The sequence below is a fragment of the Microcaecilia unicolor genome, chromosome 11 (assembly GCF_901765095.1).
Source record: "Microcaecilia unicolor chromosome 11, aMicUni1.1, whole genome shotgun sequence".
Taxonomy (NCBI): Eukaryota; Metazoa; Chordata; class Amphibia; order Gymnophiona; family Siphonopidae; genus Microcaecilia; species Microcaecilia unicolor.
Genome location: NC_044041.1, coordinates 205,862,715 through 205,886,524, shown reverse-complemented (window position 1 = coordinate 205,886,524; position 23,810 = coordinate 205,862,715). Strand labels below are relative to the sequence as shown.

General features: G+C 50.1%; 1 protein-coding gene across 1 annotated transcript in view; it reads right to left on the bottom strand.

Annotated features, from left to right (window-relative positions):
* LOC115481028 (potassium voltage-gated channel subfamily KQT member 4-like) overlaps positions 1-23,810 on the bottom strand; it is a 38,510-nt gene continuing 14,700 nt past the window's right edge. Inside the window, exons 3-7 of the mRNA XM_030220013.1 lie at positions 15,280-15,497; positions 15,024-15,126; positions 11,581-11,712; positions 10,485-10,629; positions 1-1,964 (exon numbers count right to left, since the gene is read on the bottom strand). Of these exons, the coding sequence (XP_030075873.1) occupies positions 1,746-1,964; positions 10,485-10,629; positions 11,581-11,712; positions 15,024-15,126; positions 15,280-15,497 (817 nt within the window). The 3' untranslated portion in view covers positions 1-1,745. The remainder of the gene's footprint in view (positions 1,965-10,484; positions 10,630-11,580; positions 11,713-15,023; positions 15,127-15,279; positions 15,498-23,810) is intronic.

Sequence of the window (23,810 nt, the reverse complement as noted above, 5' to 3'; positions counted from 1 at the left end):
TCCACAGCACAAAGGCCTGGCCTCTCATGCAGTGCATTCTGTTACATGTAGTCTTGTCTGCCTGAGATCTGTATTGACAATGCTGCTCACAGACCCTTCACTGGCTTGTGTGGGCCTATTCAGCATCGACCTATCTCCCTAGTTCCTGCAGAAGAAGCACCAGCTTGTACTGGGGACACAGGCACTAGAATCTAATTAATTAACACTAAGACCTAAGTTACAAGGGTGTTGGGTTTGTCTCCTAGAAGGATGCTGAATTAATGTGAATAACTCTTACTAAATCATTTTCTATCAGCTAGCCATGCCTGGCTGGACCCAAAGCCAGCAGACGGTACTAGCTATGTGCCAGGGCTGGAAAAGACACAGTCTGTGGAATACTGGAAGTTGCCTCGAATCCCAGTGTAGGGCCTACAGGTGGAGTGATGGAGTTTGGTGAATTCCAGCTGTGAAAGGTGCAGAAGGCAAGAAAGGAGTCTGGAAGCGGAGTGTCATCTCCTAGAGAGACTTGTCCATCAACAAAAACTTCTCCCACTGGAAAATGGTAGAGCTGGACTGGAAATGACAATGAATAACGGAAGCCGGTATGTGCCAGCCGAAGGACTGAAGCATTTTTAGAATAAAGCAGCCCAGAACGAGGCTCTTTTCATGCTCAGAAACTCATCCAACTCCTAAACCTAACAAGAAGTTAAACCTCCTGGCAGGTCTTGTGTCTTTGGAATGAGTAATATTGTCTCTAAGTTGCATTAGGTGTTGCAAAGGACCTAGACGTGTTGAGGGGATTTCAAAGGCCCCAGAATGTAAGACCAGATGCTGATCTCACCTGTGCTTTTTGTTTCTAGTAGTCAAGATGGTGGACGCTACACAGAGATTTTCCCAATCTAAGGTTGGGACATGGAAGATGCATAATCCACACAGAATGAGCTGATGCTTGGGCAGCCATCTGTCCTGAATATGGAGGAACAAGCCATAAAGGAATAGAAACAGCCCTGCAAAACATTCATTTCAATGCGGCTCTCATTACTCTTGCCAGGTCTCTCCTGCCCCTATGTCTGCGCCTGTGGTAAATGACAAGTCTTTGCATAGAAGGCTGGCACAGATAATGCATTCTCTGACTCACAAAACCTGCGAGACAGCGCCCACCCCAGGTTTTAAGACTCCTTCCAAACCAAACCTCACTGTGGGACAGACTGACGTCTTCAGTAGGACATAGAGAGGACGGTGTTTCATGTTTCTCTGGCATGCCGTCCTGCAGAAGCAGTGCTCTCTTTCTCCACCGAGACTTGTCTGTTGAATTTCCTGATGCTTGTAGGAGGCACTTTCTGATGATGCTGTGGAGATGGTGGAACAGGAGCTTCTTGGCCGTCTTTTTCCAGTGCTTGATCTCCCTGCCCAGTCTTGTGCTCTCTGTTTTGTGGGTGACATGGAGAGAAGCTCCTTTTCAGCCACACAAAAGAAAGCTCCACCACGTCCATTCTCATAGTCCTTCGCTTTGAAATGGTGCTCAGGAGATGACTTTAATCCATGACTGATGACAGAAGGGGCTGGTCCATTATTGAGGTTTGGAAGACAAAGAAGGGCTCTAAATTGAGTTTGCTAGCACCCAAATACAGAACAGAGAGCTCAAGGAGACACTTCTCCCTGCCTGTAGCCTTCTGAAGTTGCAGTTTGCCGACTCCCATTCCTCAGAGTTGGCTGTGAGTTTGGATCATTCACAGAGTTTGAATGAGTCAGTATTACTGGAGGCCTCAGTCAATGTTGGCGCTGGCTGATCGTGAGATATTTAATGTCTGGGCAGACATGGAAATGTCACCCTGGTCAACGGGGCTGTGATAGTCAGAGGTAATGTCCTGGTCAATGAGGGGCATCTGCAGGGTGGCCAGAGTGAAGGAGCTGACTGAACCTTTCCTCAGACACTGCGAGTAAATTCCCAGCAGCAAGTCCAGCTTATGCTCTATAGACTGCACCTGTAGGAGGACAAGAGAAGCTGTGTGAAGAACGCTGATTGTGCACCCCATCTCTACCCTTTGTCCTTTAGATTGTAAGCTCCTTTGAGCAGGGACTGTCCTTCTTTGTTAAACTGTACAGCGCTGCGTAACCCTAGTAGCGCTATAGAAATGTTAAGTAGTAGTACCCTGCTCAGCACCTGCCTTTGCACCTCACCCCTGATCATCACACCCACCACCTACAGTATGCACCCCACTCCTGATTACCACACCCAGCACCCACCTATGCACCCCACTCCTGATCACCACACCCAGCACCTATGCACCCCACTCCCAATCACTACATCCAGCACCTCCCTATGCACCTCACCTCTGATCACCACATCCAGCACCCACCTATGCACCCCACTCCTGATCACCACACCCGGCACCTATGCACCCCACTCCTGATCACCACACCCAGCACCTATGCACCCCACTCCTGATCATCACACCCAGCAACTGCCTATGCACCCCACACCTGATCACCACACCCCTGCCCACCACTTATCTGTGCACCCTGGTCCTACTTACCACATCCAGCACTGGGTGTTATGTGCACCCTGTTCCTGCTCCCTTCACCTGCCTGTGCACCCAAGTCCCTGTCCAGCACCTGCATGTGACTCCGCCAGCACCTGCTAAACTCGGCACATATTTCCCCCCCCGCACACCAGGCCCAGTACCTGTTTGTGAGTCCTGTTCCCATCCACCTCATTCCTGTCACACAAGGTGTCTATCTTTGTACCTTGTCCCACTTACCAAGCTCTGCTATTAGTGTTATGGAGCACCTGGACCCCCTCCCAATCAGCAACTGCTCCTCTTAAGGGAGACTGGAATCTGCATGGGCCCCTTGGTGCCTCTGAGAAAAGTGCTAAGTACGTAGGACCATCTGTCCCTTCCTTTAAACATAAAAGAATGGGGTTACTAGAACGGGTTTTGCGAGTCCTGATACTACTGAGCGCTCTACCTATAAAAGCCTACCATTCAGTGTACAGGAGACATCAGGCACTATCAGAACTTGCAGCTGGGGGTCTGACTGGTTTCCTACACAAGGAAAATAATTGGAATGCTGTCCAAGTGAAGGAATTTTCCACTGTTGTGTTCAGCTTCTGCTGCAGGTCTTCTGGGATTTGGGCAACAACAGTTTGCCAAGTGAAATCTGGAAGCAGATGAAGACGATCTTCCAGCTTAGGAAATGTTTGCCTAGATTTTTACACTGTTTAGTTGTTAATATACAGGTGGTTTCAGGCTTGGGGTCAATGTGAGGCATGAGAGATCCATTTACACAGGAAGAGCAGATACATCTTCCAGCACGTAATCACAGATACATCTAAAGCTTACATATATGGAAAAAAATGCTGCAAAAATATCTCTCAGGTGTAAAGTCGCAGTGTTTAAACATCTCACAGGCTTTTAGTGCAGGCGGAGTCCATGGATGACTTTTATGCAGAGTAAGAAAATATAGCAAAAGGCAGCTGCTAACTCAGATCACATGAATCTCCCCACCTAGGACTCACCCTGCTTAGTTGTGCTGACCCCCCACCCCAAAAACTCATCCTGCACTGCTGTGCTGCTCCCACCTCCCCTAAAAAAAAATTCACTCTGCCCTGATGTGCTGCTGCCCCCCTCAAGATCTCATCCTGCCATGATGTGCTGCTGCCCCCCTCAAGATCTCATCTTGCCATGATGTGCTGCTGCCCCCCTCAAGCCCTCATCCTGCTCTGATGTGCTGTTCCCTCTTCCCCAGAATTCACTCTGCCCCTCTCAAGACCTCATCCTGCCATGATGTGCTGCTGCCCCCCCTGAAGACCTCATCCTGCCCTGATGTGCTGCTGTTCCCTCTTCCCCAGAATTCACTCTGCCCTGATGTGCTGCTGCCCCCCTGAAGACCTCATCCTGCCATGATGTGCTGCTGCCCCCTCAAGCCCTCATCCTGCCATGATGTGCTGTTCCCTCTTCCCCAGAATTCACTCTGCCCCTCTCAAGACCTCATCCTGCCATGATGTGCTGCTGTTCCCTCTTCCCCAGAATTCACTCTGCCCTGATGTGCTGCTGCCCCCCTGAAGACCTCATCCTGCCATGATGTGCTGCTGCCCCCTCAAGCCCTCATCCTGCCATGATGTGCTGTTCCCTCTTCCCCAGAATTCACTCTGCCCCTCTCAAGACCTCATCCTGCCATGATGTGCTGCTGCCCCCCCTCAAGATCTCATCCTGCCATGATGTGCTGCTGCCCCCCCTCAAGATCTCATCCTGCCCTGATGTGCTGTTCCCTCTTCCCCAGAATTCACTCTGCCCCCCTCAAGATCTCATCCTGCCATGATGTGCTGTTCCCTCTTCCCCAGAATTCACTCTGCCCCCCTCAAGCCCTCATCCTGCCATGATGTGCTGTTCCCTCTTCCCCAGAATTCACTCTGCCCCCCTCAAGATCTCATCCTGCCCTGATGTGCTGCTGCCCCCCCTCAAGATCTCATCCTGCCATGATGTGCTGCTGCCCCCCCTCAAGATCTCATCCTGCCCTGATGTGCTGTTCCCTCTTCCCCAGAATTCACTCTGCCCCCCTCAAGATCTCATCCTGCCATGATGTGCTGCTGCCCCCCCTCAAGATCTCATCCTGCCCTGATGTGCTGCTGTTCCCTCTTCCCCAGAATTCACTCTGCCCTGATGTGCTGCTGCCCCCTCAAGCCCTCATCCTGCCATGATGTGCTGCTGCCCCCCCTCAAGCCCTCATCCTGCTCTGATGTGCTGTTCCCTCTTCCCCAGAATTCACTCTGCCCCTCTCAAGACCTCATCCTGCCATGATGTGCTGCTGCCCCCCCTGAAGACCTCATCCTGCCCTGATGTGCTGCTGTTCCCTCTTCCCCAGAATTCACTCTGCCCTGATGTGCTGCTGCCCCCTCAAGCCCTCATCCTGCCATGATGTGCTGCTGCCCCCCCTCAAGCCCTCATCCTGCTCTGATGTGCTGTTCCCTCTTCCCCAGAATTCACTCTGCCCCTCTCAAGACCTCATCCTGCCATGATGTGCTGCTGTTCCCTCTTCCCCAGAATTCACTCTGCCCTGATGTGCTGCTGCCCCCCTGAAGACCTCATCCTGCCATGATGTGCTGCTGCCCCCTCAAGCCCTCATCCTGCCATGATGTGCTGTTCCCTCTTCCCCAGAATTCACTCTGCCCCCCTCAAGATCTCATCCTGCCCTGATGTGCTGCTGCCCCCCCTCAAGATCTCATCCTGCCATGATGTGCTGCTGCCCCCCCTGAAGACCTCATCCTGCCCTGATGTGCTGCTGCCCCCCCTGAAGACCTCATCCTGCCCTGATGTGCTGCTGCCCCCCCTCAAGATCTCATCCTGCCCTGATGTGCTGCTGCCCCCCTCAAGATCTCATCCTGCCCTGATGTGCTGCTGCCCCCCCTCAAGATCTCATCCTGCCCTGATGTGCTGCTGCTCCCCTCAAGATCTCATCCTGCTCTGATGTGCTGCTGCCCCCCTCAAGATCTCATCCTGCTCTGATGTGCTGCTGCCCCCCCTCAAGATCTCATCCTGCCATGATGTGCTGCTGCCCCCCCTGAAGACCTCATCCTGCCCTGATGTGCTGCTGCCCCCCCTCAAGATCTCATCCTGCCCTGATGTGCTGCTGCCCCCCCTCAAGATCTCATCCTGCCATGATGTGCTGCTGCCCCCCCTCAAGATCTCATCCTGCCCTGATGTGCTGTTCCCTCTTCCCCAGAATTCACTCTGCCCCCCTCAAGATCTCATCCTGCCATGATGTGCTGTTCCCTCTTCCCCAGAATTCACTCTGCCCCCCTCAAGCCCTCATCCTGCCATGATGTGCTGTTCCCTCTTCCCCAGAATTCACTCTGCCCCCCTCAAGATCTCATCCTGCCCTGATGTGCTGCTGCCCCCCCTCAAGATCTCATCCTGCCATGATGTGCTGCTGCCCCCCCTCAAGATCTCATCCTGCCCTGATGTGCTGTTCCCTCTTCCCCAGAATTCACTCTGCCCCCCTCAAGATCTCATCCTGCCATGATGTGCTGCTGCCCCCCCTCAAGATCTCATCCTGCCCTGATGTGCTGCTGTTCCCTCTTCCCCAGAATTCACTCTGCCCTGATGTGCTGCTGCCCCCTCAAGCCCTCATCCTGCCATGATGTGCTGCTGCCCCCCCTCAAGCCCTCATCCTGCTCTGATGTGCTGTTCCCTCTTCCCCAGAATTCACTCTGCCCCTCTCAAGACCTCATCCTGCCATGATGTGCTGCTGTTCCCTCTTCCCCAGAATTCACTCTGCCCTGATGTGCTGCTGCCCCCCTGAAGACCTCATCCTGCCATGATGTGCTGCTGCCCCCTCAAGCCCTCATCCTGCCATGATGTGCTGTTCCCTCTTCCCCAGAATTCACTCTGCCCCCCTCAAGATCTCATCCTGCCATGATGTGCTGCTGCCCCCCCTGAAGACCTCATCCTGCCCTGATGTGCTGCTGTTCCCTCTTCCCCAGAATTCACTCTGCCCTGATGTGCTGCTGCCCCCCTGAAGACCTCATCCTGCCATGATGTGCTGCTGCCCCCTCAAGCCCTCATCCTGCCATGATGTGCTGTTCCCTCTTCCCCAGAATTCACTCTGCCCCCCTCAAGATCTCATCCTGCCCTGATGTGCTGCTGCCCCCCCTCAAGATCTCATCCTGCCATGATGTGCTGCTGCCCCCCCTCAAGATCTCATCCTGCCCTGATGTGCTGTTCCCTCTTCCCCAGAATTCACTCTGCCCCCCTCAAGATCTCATCCTGCCATGATGTGCTGCTGCCCCCCCTCAAGATCTCATCCTGCCCTGATGTGCTGCTGTTCCCTCTTCCCCAGAATTCACTCTGCCCTGATGTGCTGCTGCCCCCTCAAGCCCTCATCCTGCCATGATGTGCTGTTCCCTCTTCCCCAGAATTCACTCTGCCCCCCTCAAGATCTCATCCTGCCCTGATGTGCTGCTGCCCCCCCCTCAAGATCTCATCCTGCCATGATGTGCTGCTGCCCCCTCAAGATCTCATCCTGCCATGATGTGCTGCTGCCCCCCTCAAGCCCTCATCCTGCCATGATGTGCTGTTCCCTCTTCCCCAGAATTCACTCTGCCCCCCTCAAGATCTCATCCTGCCCTGATGTGCTGCTGCCCCCCCTCAAGATCTCATCCTGCCCTGATGTGCTGCTGCCCCCCCTCAAGATCTCATCCTGCCATGATGTGCTGCTGCCCCCCCTGAAGACCTCATCCTGCCCTGATGTGCTGCTGCCCCCCCTGAAGACCTCATCCTGCCCTGATGTGCTGCTGCCCCCCTCAAGATCTCATCCTGCCCTGATGTGCTGCTGCCCCCCTCAAGATCTCATCCTGCCCTGATGTGCTGCTGCCCCCCCTCAAGATCTCATCCTGCCCTGATGTGCTGCTGCTCCCCTCAAGATCTCATCCTGCTCTGATGTGCTGCTGCCCCCCTCAAGATCTCATCCTGCTCTGATGTGCTGCTGCCCCCCCTCAAGATCTCATCCTGCCATGATGTGCTGCTGCCCCCCCTGAAGACCTCATCCTGCCCTGATGTGCTGCTGCCCCCCCTCAAGATCTCATCCTGCCCTGATGTGCTGCTGCCCCCCCTGAAGACCTCATCCTGCCCTGATGTGCTGCTGCCCCCCTCAAGATCTCATCCTGCCCTGATGTGCTGCTGCCCCCCCTCAAGATCTCATCCTGCCCTGATGTGCTGCTGCCCCCCCTCAAGATCTCATCCTGCCATGATGTGCTGCTGCCCCCCCTCAAGATCTCATCCTGCCATGATGTGCTGCTGCCCCCCCTCAAGATCTCATCCTGCCATGATGTGCTGCTGCCCCCTCAAGATCTCATCCTGCCATGATGTGCTGCTGCCCCCCTCAAGCCCTCATCCTGCCATGATGTGCTGTTCCCTCTTCCCCAGAATTCACTCTGCCCCCTCAAGATCTCATCCTGCCCTGATGTGCTGCTGCCCCCCCTCAAGATCTCATCCTGCCCTGATGTGCTGCTGCCCCCCCTCAAGATCTCATCCTGCCATGATGTGCTGCTGCCCCCCTGAAGACCTCATCCTGCCCTGATGTGCTGCTGCCCCCCCTGAAGACCTCATCCTGCCCTGATGTGCTGCTGCCCCCCTCAAGATCTCATCCTGCCCTGATGTGCTGTTCCCTCTTCCCCAGAATTCACTCTGCCCCCCTCAAGATCTCATCCTGCCATGATGTGCTGCTGCCCCCCCTCAAGATCTCATCCTGCCCTGATGTGCTGCTGTTCCCTCTTCCCCAGAATTCACTCTGCCCTGATGTGCTGCTGCCCCCTCAAGCCCTCATCCTGCCATGATGTGCTGTTCCCTCTTCCCCAGAATTCACTCTGCCCCCCTCAAGATCTCATCCTGCCCTGATGTGCTGCTGCCCCCCCTCAAGATCTCATCCTGCCATGATGTGCTGCTGCCCCCTCAAGATCTCATCCTGCCATGATGTGCTGCTGCCCCCCTCAAGCCCTCATCCTGCCATGATGTGCTGTTCCCTCTTCCCCAGAATTCACTCTGCCCCCCTCAAGATCTCATCCTGCCCTGATGTGCTGCTGCCCCCCCTCAAGATCTCATCCTGCCCTGATGTGCTGCTGCCCCCCCTCAAGATCTCATCCTGCCATGATGTGCTGCTGCCCCCCCCTGAAGACCTCATCCTGCCCTGATGTGCTGCTGCCCCCCCTGAAGACCTCATCCTGCCCTGATGTGCTGCTGCCCCCCTCAAGATCTCATCCTGCCCTGATGTGCTGCTGCCCCCCTCAAGATCTCATCCTGCCCTGATGTGCTGCTGCCCCCCCTCAAGATCTCATCCTGCCCTGATGTGCTGCTGCTCCCCTCAAGATCTCATCCTGCTCTGATGTGCTGCTGCCCCCCTCAAGATCTCATCCTGCTCTGATGTGCTGCTGCCCCCCCTCAAGATCTCATCCTGCCATGATGTGCTGCTGCCCCCCCTGAAGACCTCATCCTGCCCTGATGTGCTGCTGCCCCCCCTCAAGATCTCATCCTGCCCTGATGTGCTGCTGCCCCCCCTGAAGACCTCATCCTGCCCTGATGTGCTGCTGCCCCCCTCAAGATCTCATCCTGCCCTGATGTGCTGCTGCCCCCCCTCAAGATCTCATCCTGCCCTGATGTGCTGCTGCCCCCCCTCAAGATCTCATCCTGCCATGATGTGCTGCTGCCCCCCCTCAAGATCTCATCCTGCCATGATGTGCTGCTGCCCCCTCAAGATCTCATCCTGCCATGATGTGCTGCTGCCCCCCTCAAGCCCTCATCCTGCCATGATGTGCTGTTCCCTCTTCCCCAGAATTCACTCTGCCCCCTCAAGATCTCATCCTGCCCTGATGTGCTGCTGCCCCCCCTCAAGATCTCATCCTGCCCTGATGTGCTGCTGCCCCCCCTCAAGATCTCATCCTGCCATGATGTGCTGCTGCCCCCCCTGAAGACCTCATCCTGCCCTGATGTGCTGCTGCCCCCCCTGAAGACCTCATCCTGCCCTGATGTGCTGCTGCCCCCCTCAAGATCTCATCCTGCCCTGATGTGCTGTTCCCTCTTCCCCAGAATTCACTCTGCCCCCCTCAAGATCTCATCCTGCCATGATGTGCTGCTGCCCCCCCTCAAGATCTCATCCTGCCCTGATGTGCTGCTGCCCCCCCTCAAGATCTCATCCTGCTCTGATGTGCTGCTGCCCCCCTCAAGATCTCATCCTGCTCTGATGTGCTGCTGCCCCCCCTCAAGATCTCATCCTGCCCTGATGTGCTGCTGCCCCCCCTCAAGATCTCATCCTGCTCTGATGTGCTGCTGCCCCCCTCAAGATCTCATCCTGCTCTGATGTGCTGCTGCCCCCCCTCAAGATCTCATCCTGCCATGATGTGCTGCTGCCCCCCTGAAGACCTCATCCTGCCCTGATGTGCTGCTGCCCCCCTCAAGATCTCATCCTGCCCTGATGTGCTGCTGCCCCCCCTGAAGACCTCATCCTGCCCTGATGTGCTGCTGCCCCCCTCAAGATCTCATCCTGCCCTGATGTGCTGCTGCCCCCCCTCAAGATCTCATCCTGCCCTGATGTGCTGCTGCCCCCCCTCAAGATCTCATCCTGCCCTGATGTGCTGCTGCCCCCCCTCAAGATCTCATCCTGCCATGATGTGCTGCTGCCCCCCCTCAAGATCTCATCCTGCCATGATGTGCTGTTCCCTCTTCCCCAGAATTCACTCTGCCCCCCTCAAGCCCTCATCCTGCCATGATGTGCTGCTGCCCCCCCTCAAGATCTCATCCTGCCATGATGTGCTGCTGCCCCCCCTCAAGATCTCATCCTGCCATGATGTGCTGCTGCCCCCCTCAAGCCCTCATCCTGCTCTGATGTGCTGTTCCCTCTTCCCCAGAATTCACTCTGCCCCCCTCAAGCCCTCATCCTGCTCTGATGTGCTGTTCCCTCTTCCCCAGAATTCACTCTGCCCTGATATGCTAGCTTCCCCACCCAAGTCTTACCTGTTTCTCCACCTTTACTACCCGCCCCATCATGCTCAGCTCATCTGCAGGATCCAGGTCTGTGGAAGGAGGAAGCCCCTTTTCTCCCTTCTCACGCGACTTCTTATCGATAGGAATAGGGCCTCTGCCGATGATCTGATCCACACTGCACAGGGCAGACAAAGAAAGAGAGCTCAGGGTCTACCACAGATACACAGAGAGTGTGTGTCTCTTTTGTTGTGACTCCAAAGTCACAAGAGTCTCAGTATGTGAGTTTTTCATGCTATGATCCCCATTGAGTTCATAATGTACAGGAGGTTGTCTTTCCTCTACCGCTTTGCTATCCTTAGATAGCTTCCTTTTTCATTTTAACAACTAGGCAGTCCTGGAAGCCAGGGCCAGCAAAGGAAAAGCAGAGCAGTGGAAAGGACAAAGTCCTGTCACTGCAGGTGATCTAAAGCTGCTGGGCAGGAAAGAGAAAGGGGCTGGTGCTAGGAGACAAGACTTATGATGGGAATGGGAAAGAGAGGCTAGGGGCCAACAATACCGAAGCAAGCGGGAGACGGAATCTCTTATGTAGGGGCTGAGGCTAGGGATTGCAAAAGGCAGATTATGAAGGCAGGTGGTGGAGGTGGCAGAAGGGATTGACGTTTGGAATAGGAGAAGGGTCTTGATATTGAGGTGGGAGGAAGGGAAATGGGACTTGATCTACCGCCTTTCTGAGGTTTTTCCAACTACATTCAAAGCGGTTTACCTATATTCAGGTACTTATTTTGTACCAGGGGCAATGGAGGGTTAAGTGACTTGCCCAGAGTCACAAGGAGCTGCAGTGGGAATTGAACTCAGTTCCCCAGGATCAAAGTCCACTGCACTAATCACTAGGCTACTCCTCAATAGGGGCTCGATAGCAGAGGGACTGAGTATAGGGATCGAAGAAGGAATGCAATGTTGGGCTTGGGAGAAGAGGGCAGAAAGCTGGGGGGTGGAGCTAGGGATGGAGCTTGAGTCCCCCCCCACCAAAAAGGCAATCCACTGCCCCCGTGGTCTTCTCTGGCAGCAAACCCTTCTAGTAGTACTCAGGGCGTTGGTTCCTGTTTCTGTGTGTGCCTCTGCTCACCGGAACTGCAGGCTCTTGATTCTGCTGAGCATATCCAAGTGTCCAGCTGAGTATTGCTCAATCACATCCTTCACGTCATAGGGTCGCAAGGTCTCCTTAAACTTCCTCTTTGCTACCAGGAACTTCAGAATCCTATTATTCAGGAAAACAATGTTACACAACAATTAGGAGAGACACAAGGGTAGGCCAAGAGGAACCTTGTTTAGCACCCTGCAGAGACACACACTGGACATGTCCTCCTGACACTGGTTAGTTGCAGCTGCGGCCACGAGTTACGCCATTTGCTGACAGCAGCTCAGAGGCCTCCATGCCACTGGACGGATCTGTCTGGGACCCTGCTGTGTACTTGTGACCTGGTATGGCTATTGTTGGACAACACTATGGCAATTCTTATGCTCTTAATGCTGAAAACATACACTGAAAAACCCAGGACTGCTTAATCAGGCCGGCTGGGGATTGGGAAGCAGCCCCACACTCTTCTGGGACTTTATTCCTGACCATATGATACAACTTAAATAAGATAGTATTCTATAAGCCAAGGTGCAGATCTTAAATGCTATTTGAGTCGTGATTGGAAGCTGATGCAAAGACCTCAATAATGGTGTAACCCTATCAAAATGATGAGCATTGCCCCATGGAAGCCGCATTGAGCCTGCCATCAGTGGGAAAGCGTGGGGTACAAATGTAACAAAAATAAACAAATAAAATCAGCCTAGTCGTCGTATTCTGAACCATTTGTAATCTTGTCAACAGCAACTTAGGGCTACCAACATAGCAAAAAAATTGCAATAATCCAATTGTGAAACCAGCAAACTCTGGACCATTAACTGAAAAACCTAAGAGGTCAACAACCTTCTGATTCTGCACAGTTTGCTCATTAAGAGAAAAGATTTTTTTTTTGTTTTTGATTGAAGAAGAAATCTGCAGCTCTGGTATACGTTGATAATTAAACAATATTCCAGGTATCTACTTGATCAATTTGACCAAATTAAAATTTGTTATCTTTAATTTTAAAAAAATGATCTGCTATCCAACTCTCAAGCTGTTGTATACAGTTTGCAATACTATCTGAGGTATTGGTAGGCATGTTACCCACAGGTAACAATATAGTTATGACATCTGAGTAAGTAAAGACCTTATAACCAGCTGATGAGAACACATAACCCAAGGAACTAGTCAACACATTAAAGACAGTGGGAGACAAAAGAGGCCCCTGCGGAACTCCACAAGATGCTTCTAGGAAGATGAAAAGTTTCTGAAATCTTACTATATGTGATCTTTGATATAAGAAACCCTCAAACCATTAAAAAAACATAATCAGGACTGCATAAGGCATTGATAATGCATTGTTACGCTTTGCCCCAGTATCAATGATTTAATTCCAAAGTTTGCATCTGAAAATTGTGATTGTGACCCATGTCCAGCTTGGTTATTAAGGGAATGACTAGAACATGTGATTCAGTGGTTAATTATGGACCAGGGCTTTTACCCTGATACCCCTGAACAATGTTGATTAGGCCTTTGCTTAAGGATAGTAAAGGAGACATTTTAAACTGTTCAAATTACAGGCCTATCGCAAACATCATTTTTATTAAAAATTTTAGAAGCTGAAGTTGCTGGACAGATCCAACTTTTTATGGATACTTTAGGCCAAATTACAGTACAGAAACAGTGGTTGGAGCAATTATGGCTGTTGACAGAAATAGGGACTGCAGCTTTCTTGGTTCAAGTTGATATGTCCATGGTGGCATTTGAAATCTTCTTTGGAGATTTCAAGGGTAGTCGTTAATTGGGTTGTGGACTTACAAATCGTTAGTTGTTTAGGAAAGAAAAGAATCAACACATTAAAGAAAACAATATAAGGTGAAACCTATTTGTTAGACTAATTGAACACATATCTTGAATAGTTTTCAGGATTTAATACAGCCTTGCTCATGTCTCTTTCCAGCGTGGTGTGTTTCCTGCAGACTTTTAAACCGGCTTGACTCTCTTAACATACAGTGTCAGCCACAGAGGCTGATCAAATATCATTTTTTAGATTTAGCACTGAAACCGGCCTGAAAGCCAGGTTCGGATTTTAGCTAGGTGGTAGGGCAGTGGTGAAGCATGGTCGTTGGGAAGGGAGGGGCAGACAGCGAGGGGGGATTTTTTGGTCGGATGTGGGGGAGAAAGTTTCTTTTTCATTTTCTGATAAGACCAAGCGGCCAATTTCAGTCGCAGATTCAGTTTTAGCAGAAACTGAAGATCCTGGGTCAGACTTTAATCAGCCAGCCACCGGTTCCACCTGCCTTATCATTCCCATATAGTTTTTACCCAGATATCACCGTCCCAGCAGTTATTCTTTCTCCACCAGGACTCTGAGATATCTGTGAAGGTAAATGACCCATCTGCCCACACATCTGCAGGTCTCGTGCAGGGGCGTAGCCAGAGCTCGGCGGGAGGGGGGTCCAGAGCCCAAGGTGGGGAGGCACCCTCCCCGCCAGCCTTAGTCTTCTTCAGCGCCGGTCTCCAGCGCATTCACTGATCTGTGTTGTGAGTCCTGATGTCAGGACTCACAGCACAGATCAGCGAACGTGCCGGAGACCGGCGCTGAAGAAAACTGAGGCTGGCGGGGGTTGGGGACCCCCACCAGCAAAGGTATCTTGTGGTGGCAGGTTGAAAGTGGCGGGGGGGGGGGGGGTCAAAAGTAGAGGGGGCCAGGACTAAATCTATGGGGGCCCATGCCCCCACCTAGCTATGCCCCTGGTCTCATGGATAGTTTCTACTTGTGTGGTTGGCCAGAATAATCAATGCAAAATCACACAGGTAGTTTTGTTATTGTCCCACCTTCCCCAGCCTATCCTAGCCCCTGTAACTGCCTCCAGATGTGGGCATGGAGGGCTTCGTGCGTCACTCATTGAGTGGTAAAGCTGTGCTCTCCTTGTGGTAATGGGTTTTATGATGCTGCCTACTCACTGACCTGTGAGGAAGTATCCCCCAGGGTAGAGCTAGGAAGGGGTTTGCCCTGACATGCACACTTCTGAAAATTCAAACATATGCAAGTTGTAAATGAGTGCAGTTTCCTTGGGGTAATTTTCAAAACAGATGCACACACACACTTTCACTTTTAAATCTGGCCCAGTCCACGCACAGAAAAGCATAGGCACAGTTGTAAAAATACCCGCCTTTGTGCATATGCAGCCCTTGATACTGGGTGTGCGGGATGGAAGGAAGGGCCACTTTCTGTTCTCACACATCTCTTCATCCCCTCCCCCCCGGCATGTGCACACAGGAACTTAGCACATACACACATACAATGTCTCTTGTGTTTGCAGACCTGAACCTTCTCTAAAGCTCCCCGTAAAACACAGGAATACATCTGCCGCTCCTAATCGCCATACACACACGCATACATCCGAGCCACACGTGAGCCGGGACAAGACCCGGTCATCCATGGTGCTCACCTGATGGATCTGATGAGTGTTTTCACTGCTGGCATTATGTCTTCCATGGTCAGGTCACTGGAAAATCCCTTTTCTTCATTGCTGTCCTCACCCTGTCCTTCAACTAAACACAACAATAGCAGCTCCAGGACATATGCAGCACAGTGCAATAGGTGTGCATACACTGTGTGGTTATGTGTACTGTATTATGTGTACGTGGGTACGCATGCCTCTTTCTGTGCGTGTGTATATGTACACAACATGCTCCGTGACTTGCCATCCACAGGCGGTCTGGCTTTCAGCCTCAGTGATGCCCGGAACCTGGTCCTGTCATTGAAGCTCCAGCTCTTCTGCACCTTGGTGGGGCTGGTCACCTCATTCATGGTCTCAGAACTGGGAGAAGGCCGAGTGGGGGGCGTCAAGTACTGCTTGCTTCTGCTCCCCTGCTTCTGGGAGCTGTTCGCACGGATACGATCCTTCAGCCCTATCTTACTGCTGTGAGAAAAAAGGCAAAGAGAGGGCTGTCGATTCTGGAAACCAACTGCAGGAGGGATGCCACTAATGGTCAGACTGAATGGTATCTGGATGGTCTTACAGACAAGTGGGCTAAGCCTCAATTTTGTTTGCATCTGGTGCATCAAGACATCAGTATTTACCTATAGACAAATGGACTAAGCTAAAAGCCAATAAATTTTCCAGATTTTTGCACGTAATTTAATGGGCTAATCCCCACTGGCCACATAGACAACTGGGCCAACTACCTCAGGTGTGAAAAATGGTATAACCCACTTGTCCATAAGGTGATCCATTTGTGCATTGGGCAGGGGAAGCATTGTTAGAAAGGGACACTGACAGTAGGGCCTGATTAAGAAGGGTGACCATCCCAGATTCCAAGTCAGAGAGGGGAAGCATGCTGTGAACACCTGAGCCCAAGAGGGAAGGGGGAGTGGGGCGTTGAAAACAACCTATGTTTGGGGTGCCTTTTTGTCAAGTGACTGTCCTACTAACTTGGAATTTGTGCATGAAGCAGGAGAGATACTGCTAGTGTGGGAGCAGAATGGAGAAGACAACGGGAGTCCCAAGCAAAGAGAAGACAATTTACATGTGATGCAACACTCAAGAGAGAATTCTGCAAACCCTCGGCACACACCAGGGATTGCAAAAGGTTAAGTCTATGGGTATGCAGCATTTCAGGAACATGAGGAGGTCAGAAAAACAGACTGTGCTAACACGAGACACTAAGGTGAGCCCCAAGTGTCTCACTACAGAGTAAAACACACCTTCTCTCAGGAAGATTAAACATGCAACACCATGAACATTACACCCAGACTGGAGCACTTAAAGGACAGCACTGGGAAAGAGTGGTCCTGTCTGATGGAAGTGGTCCTGACTCAAGACACACCCTGTCTGTGAATTATTTCAGTTTTTCCTTCCTACAAGGATACAAAGAGGAAGATGGGATAAAGACCTTTGCAATCAAGTCTGTTTCCTGCAAGGATTGTTAGGAAGGGAGGATCGTAAATAAATCGGATTGTAATAAACATTCATGCGACAAGTCCAGAAGCATCCAAACAGCAGAAATGTCAAATATTAGCAAATAAAGGGGTGGGTAGCAGAAAAAGAGAGAGAGAGAGCAATTCCTGCAGAAGACATCACAAATCCCTTTCCAAATTTGATAAAGTCAAAGAGCAGCACAGTGATTACAGTGGAAGGCTCAAGGCTGAGAACCAAGGAAACCAAAATTGAGATCCCACCGATGCTCCCTGTGACCTGGGCAAGTCACTTTTCCATCCATTACATGAAAGGCTGTCCGAGGACAAGGGAATTAAATATTGCATCTGAACTGGAATTTGGTTTTTTTTTTTTTTTTTGTTACATTTGTACCCCGCGCTTTCCCACTCATGGCAGGCTCAATGCGGCAGGCAATGGAAGGTTAAGTGACTTGCCCAGAGTCACACGGAGCTGCCTGTGCTGGGAATCGAACTCAGTTCCTCAGGACCAAAGTCCACCACCCTAACCACTAGGCCACTCCTCCACTTTGAGTTTAGATTTGAAAAAGGCGAATAATCAAATCTAAAAATCCAAGTTTAAAAGAACAGGTGGTAAAGTAGGAGAGAAATGATTGGGCGTGAACTTCAAAAGATCCAAGGAGAATGAATTAATACAGGGAAAGGGAGGGGAGGGGGTGAAGACAGAAAGAGGTGCCAGGCTGGTACTGCTTCAGACTTCCATCCCAGGAAATGCTTCCCCCATTGCTAGGATAATCTAATCTAGCGTTCAAATATCAAGTGGGGGGGGGGGGGGGGGGGGAGGGGGGAGGGGTTGCCTGCGGCAAGCTGGAGGTTTTGCCTAGGTTCCTGCCCTAAGAACCAGCCAAAGGTTTCTACATGAGAATCTTGCAAAAGGGAGATACCATGGCATTAATGATAAAAAGTGGACACCCTCATCCCTGGTACTTTTACCAAAAATCAAAGTAACAGTATGCCAGTAATTCTGATTAAGCACAAAGAATTACACCTGCGTTTTCTTCACACATAAAATTCTGTACATACTTCAGTCCCCCTCCCTCTTCCTGCCCCCTATGCATGGATATGCTGGACAATAATCAGAGTCAATTTACGTGCAGAAAAGCCGGTTTTATCTGTAAAATTGCTTTTGATCCATTAACTCTACCCCCCCCCCCCCCCCATCTGCCTGGATTTATTAAATAAGCAAACATGAACACTTTAAGACAGCTGGATGAAATCAGAAAGGATTACAGCATGAAAAAGCCACTTGGTGCTTGCGATCGTCAGATTCCTCCTATTTTAATCAGGAACTCTGAACTTTTCTGTACTGCTGGATTTCTTGGAGACAGAAGCCCAGTCTGAGATTTCTGTGGGTGGAATTTATATTCAGTGCAAATTTTTGAAGCTGTAGAGGAAACCACTGAAAAACTTTCTTCTGAGGAAAGCATGGATCTGTGTAACAAGGGCCACTGCCAAGTGCTGCTCCCGGGGTCTAATCCATATTCTGACTGATCAAAATGTGTTTGGGCTGTTCTGGATTTTGTACATTAGGTTGACAGGCTGGTGATTGCACTGTGCCAGTGCAGCTTTCCTGTCCTGTAGCTCCTCACCCCCTTAAATCTTGAAAGTGCTTGAGACAACATTTTTATCCAGTTCTAAAGAAATAAATCCAGGCACATGGTGTATTGATCATGAGGGCCTGTTTTGCTTCTTTTGTGAGTTATAGCACATGTAAATGCCACTGCTTAGTTCTGGAGAAAACTTAGGATAATGTAATCTAGTGTTCAAACATCAAGAGGCTTAGATGAGGTGTGTACCAGAAAACTCATGTCAAACAATTGATGTGTCATAATATGCGTACTTAGGACCAACCAGGGGTCAAACCACCTCCAATGAACTACCTCATGGGTTCTGCCTTCTTATAGAACAAGTTAAAATGATCTGCTAAACCACCGTCTACCACGTTCCCACCATGCCTGGCCTCCCACTATTCAAGCAGTTCCAGTGGGACAGATGCAGTCTGCAAGTAGTTCATGTGTCTGGCTCTGGAATCAATGTCTCTACTGCATGGAGAGAACATTCCTTGCCACTCTTCCCTCCAGCACGAACTGAGGGAGCCATTCATAAGGATCACTCCAAGAAGCTCATGGAATTTCCCCCAAATAAGCCCAACACATCTGCTTTACAGTTATACAGAAGGTCCATACAACATTAATGAAATGGTGTTCCATTGTATTTAGAGAAACCACTTTTTTTGTCAGAACCCATTTTACTGGTCAGTAACTTTCAATCACACAGCACCCCTAAACTGAGCTAAAGCAGATTCAAGAGTGTGTACAAGGACGAGACGGAGGGTAAACAGAATAGGGCACTGATATTTTGTAAAACACGATTCGAAAGTGCCAAACCCCTCCGAGAAAACTGCATTGGCTCCCAATCAAAGAACGTATTACCTTCAAAATCTGCACCCTGGTCCACAAAATTATCTACGGCGAAGTCCCAGGCTACATGACAGACCTCATAGATCTACCAACCAGAAACACAGCCAGATCATCACGAACATACCTAAACCTCCACTACCCAAACTGCAAAGGACTCAAATACAAAGCAACCTACGCGTCCAGCGTCTCCTACACAAGCACACAACTATGGAACTCACTGCCAAAAGCTGTGAAAACAACCTACGACCATCTAAACTTCAGGAAATCACTAAAAACCAGCCTGTTCAAAAAGGCATACCCTACCGACCCAACATAAATGCCTACACTCTGCAACACAGCAAAACCAAAGCTCGTAATGGACACAATCAAGCTCATTTTCAAAGCACTTAGCCTCCCAAAGTTCCATAGAAACCTATGGAACTTAGCCTCCCAAAGTGCTTTGAAAATATGCCTCTATATAACCTCTCCTCGATCCCCATTGTGCCTGAACCTTAATCGACCACATCACCATGTAATTGTTTCTCTACCGGACTTGGCGAATGCCTTTACGGTACTATGTAAGCCACATTGAGCCTGCAAATTGGTGGGAAAATGTGGGATACAAATGTAACAAATAAATAAATAACGCATTCCATGCCACTTTGGCATAGAAAGGTTAATCTGCTAGTTTCAAGGACAGCTGCAAGATAGAATGGGAGCCTTACATCTCACTAATGTCTTGAGGAATCTGAGAGACTTGCTCATGAGATTCATGTTTCTGGTTTTATAATCAACCTGACCAATTTCTAGACCTGCTGATATATATTTGAACATGTGCTGTTCCTCTGTAGAGGAGGGCCAGGACCATTAATGCAATTAATAAATCAAATATCGCAGTCTCTCCAAAGCACTTCATTATTTAAGGAGAGAATGTGTCAGATCCACAAGGAACAAGCTAGTTTACCACACCACCTGATTCTCAGCCTACGGCTTCCCGCTGCCATAACTCATTCTAGCAAGCGGAGAATGATATCTCTGATCGTAATGTGGTTGCAAGATGGACCAGTTATTGGACTTCTACGATAACGATAAAACTGTCTCTTCCAGTAACTGCAAGTGGATATTTTTGAAGGGTTTAAAGCCAACAGAGACAGGTGTAGTCACTACCGTCCAACAGACATCAAGAGGTCTGGCAATCTGTAATGTGTTCTACAGAAAAGTGTTGAACTAAGAATTCATGACTTCCAAATTAAGAAGAAACAGTGGCCCAAGGCTCCTGGCTAATCACCAGAATGTTTTTAAACTACTATGGTGGGTTGAATGTCAGACACTGGGGAAATTGACTGATCTGGCTCTTCTATCATAGCAAGTCACTGACCAGAGCAATAAGGCAGAGGGAACAGATTACTCTTCAGGATCCACACTGAGCACTTTACCACACACACAAGTTAATAATGGGAAGTGATCAACTGTCAGCTGGGTTGGCTCCACAGGAACTGCTGAATGAATACAGAGAAGCCAAGAGCTTTTGCTTCACAAATGCATAAATTGATATTAGGTTTTGGTTGTGCATAGTAATGAAGTTCACACTTCAGAGAACACCTCTAGGAGCCAGAGTGCAGGACAACTAATAGTAACTGGGGGGCCCTCATTCTCATAACCACCTCTTTTCATGCATTTCTGATACAAGATTAATAAGGGCACCATCAGGGAAATGTTTTCATTTTAGAGTGACCCACTGGGAGTCGGGAAGAAAGCAGGCGCAGTTCTGACTTCTCAGACAAAAAAAAAGTCAGTCTCTTTAAGAGAAAAATAGGCAAGCATCAGTGCATTCACTAATATATTATAAAGCACCCCGAGGACTGCTTTAGGAGTTGCTGCAGATAACCGAAGTCCCTCCTCCTCCTGGTAAAGATGAAACAGTTCTCTTGATGTCCTACTCAAGGGTTCAGCTCACTGCCATCAGTAGGTGCTTTATGATATATGCTTATTAATGGTGTGCTCGAGAGCATGCCCCGCTTAAGCTCATAGGAGTAGTTTCATGTATCGTCTTACAAAGAGCAGATCAGACATAAAACCTCTCTTAAAAGCTTAAGGAGCAGCTCTGAAAACTCCACTAATAGAATCCATCATGGAGGCGCAGAAGCAGTTGTGATTTTTCCAATCCAATTGCATTTCATTTGAAAGTATCTGCCATTCCCCAATCAAATTTTTGAATTACTATGCTATTAACATGCACAAGATTCTCTTATGAAAATAAGACTGTCAGATGCTTTCATGGTGATCAACAGTGCAAAAAGAAGGTATTGGAGTATCTAGCTAGCAGGAGCCTGCTTAGCTGGACATCACTGGTACTTGTTTATAAGACTGCAGTTCTGGTAAACTGTATGTCTTGGGAGTCTATTTTCAGAACTGTACATGGGACAGGAGTGAGGATGTCTGTTTGACACCAACAACCCTACCAATGCTGGTCTGAGAATTGATTCCTTCTATAGGAGAGCAAGCCAATCTCCAGCCACACCATCAGGCATGCAGAGTCCGGGGCATGCTGTACAAATGTCACCAGCAGTTCAGTAATACCTCGGTCTCCAGCTGGCGTGAATCCGAAAGAAATTCCGTTTACTACTAAAAATCTGGCTAGAAGCCAAGGGTAAGACAGAAAGAGAGGGTTAGTGGGAAATAAGCACTCTGCAGAAACTCCAACAGTCTTCTCTGGTACTGCTGCTTGAGCTACTACTGAAAAAGGTGTGAGCGAAATCCAAATAAATAAAATATCATGCAACCAAGAGATAAAACAGGCCTTTTAATGATCATTAGGAACTTATTTCACTATACAGAAGCAGGGTTGTAACACAACAGATTTTCAGACTTTGCTGTCATTGAACAGTTAGGATGCTGCCATGTTGTCCACCTGCAACTGGAGACATAGTGTATAATGACTGGTCTCCAGTCCATGGCATACAATGGGCTTAGAAGATTGGAGTGCAAAGTCCCTGCTTTATGGAGTCCCCAGGAAATCCAGCCTATTTGTAAATACTAACCTCCACCCCATCTCTTTCACTTGGACAGAACTACTGAGCACTGCCAGTCACAAAGCAGACACACCCCCCTTTCCCCAAAGAGAATCTAGTTAATTATTCAAATCACAAATGGAACTGACCACTCCACAACCGACTGATTTATGCACTGAAAGCTACTAATATTTTGATTCAGATTAGAACTGCTTTCGGAAATTAAAATATGAAGACTGGTCTCTGTTACAACCCTTTACCTGGTGCTTTTCTAGAGCAAGTTTCTTTATTTGCTGCTTTTCTTTCACACAGTTTACAATCTTAAGGTGTGGCACTGGTTTAGCAAATCCAACAGACCAATGAGCTTTGAGCACTGTCTCTGCCACATGCCAGTGACCTATGAAATTAATTGCCTGTTATGGGTCGGGATAAAAGCTCAGAGGCTGTTGTCTAGTCCAGTGAATAAGCTGAGATAATGGTTTAGGGGAGGCCATTTTGGTGGGTCAGTAGCAGGGTTTCATTCTCCCCCCAGGATGACTAGTGCAGGGTCAGGGTCACTGTCACTAAGGAGGCAGCACCCTTTGCCCTTGGGGGAAGACCAGGTGGATGAAGGCTCATCATGGGGTCACAGCCCAAGTGATTCATTTCAACTAAGCTGAAAGTAATAAAGAACAGCTCAAGCCCCCCCTCCCCCCCCCTTAAACACACCAACCAACCTCAGCCGTCTTTTCAATTAAAAAGAGCTGATTGATATGGCTCTGGCTTTAGGAGACTCATTTATTTATTGCTCCCTAGTGCACTGGGCTCTTCCATGCAAGAGACCAGGGGCTCTAAGCAAAAAGGTCACGTTCTAGCATGAATCCTGCCCATGCACGTTTCTCCCCTCAACACACACACACCGGTTCTAGCCCCCCTTGCCATGCAGCTAGCAAGCTCACCCTTCATGAGCTGAACAAACTAAGTGTGCGCCAGTACGGCTGCGCGGTACACTAACTTCCGCTTCCGGCTGCTGTGTGGTACGCAAGGTCAGCAACGTGTGCGCATGCGGCCAAACCTCCTCCGCGAGAAAGTCCACCTGCTGTTTTACGTCACCCAGTGCAGGGCAGCTTCCCTACCAATCCGTAGAAGAAGAGTAGGTAGGCCCCGCCCTCCCATTTGACGTCATTCCCCCCACCACTCTGGGCACAGGAGAGTGCGCATGCGCGCCCATTCAAGCTTCTCCCTGGTTGGCTGAGAGCTGAGTGGTGCGCGCAGACGCAGTCGTTTCCGACCTACGTGTGTGCAGTAAGGTGGTGCTGCTGTGCTGTGTTGCACTTGCAGAGGCGGCAGCAGTGCAGCAGGAGTCTAGTGGCGACTGAGCAGGCCATGCAGGGCCGATCCAAGGGTCTCTTATACCCTATCTCGCGGACCTTCTAGCCATGCAGCCTAGGAGTGGCTCATGCAACTCCCCCTCCCCAGCACAAGTGGCCAATGACTCCCTTTCCCATCTCAGCCCCCCTTTCCTCTATCACAGTGACCAGAATCTCCCTCTTCCTACACTGCCCAGCTGGCCAAGGACCCCTGTTTCCCCTCTCAGTCCCCATCCCCCACTCCAGGCCAAACCTCCTCCCACCATCTCCCTTTTCCACTAGGGACCTGGCCAAAATCTCCCCTTCTTACCCAGCCCAGGTAACCAACGACCCCCTCCCTCTTTTCTACTTCTCACCTCAATGTGACCTTCCAGATCCAGGATCTCCCCTTTCCCTCCACCAGGCCCAGCCTTTCATTTCCCTTTCCCATGGCCAACATCTTCTTCCTCACTGCCAGAGTAGGGCTTTACAGTAGAGGCCTGTGCTCATTTGGTGCCAGGTCCTGCCCCTCTCTTCTATG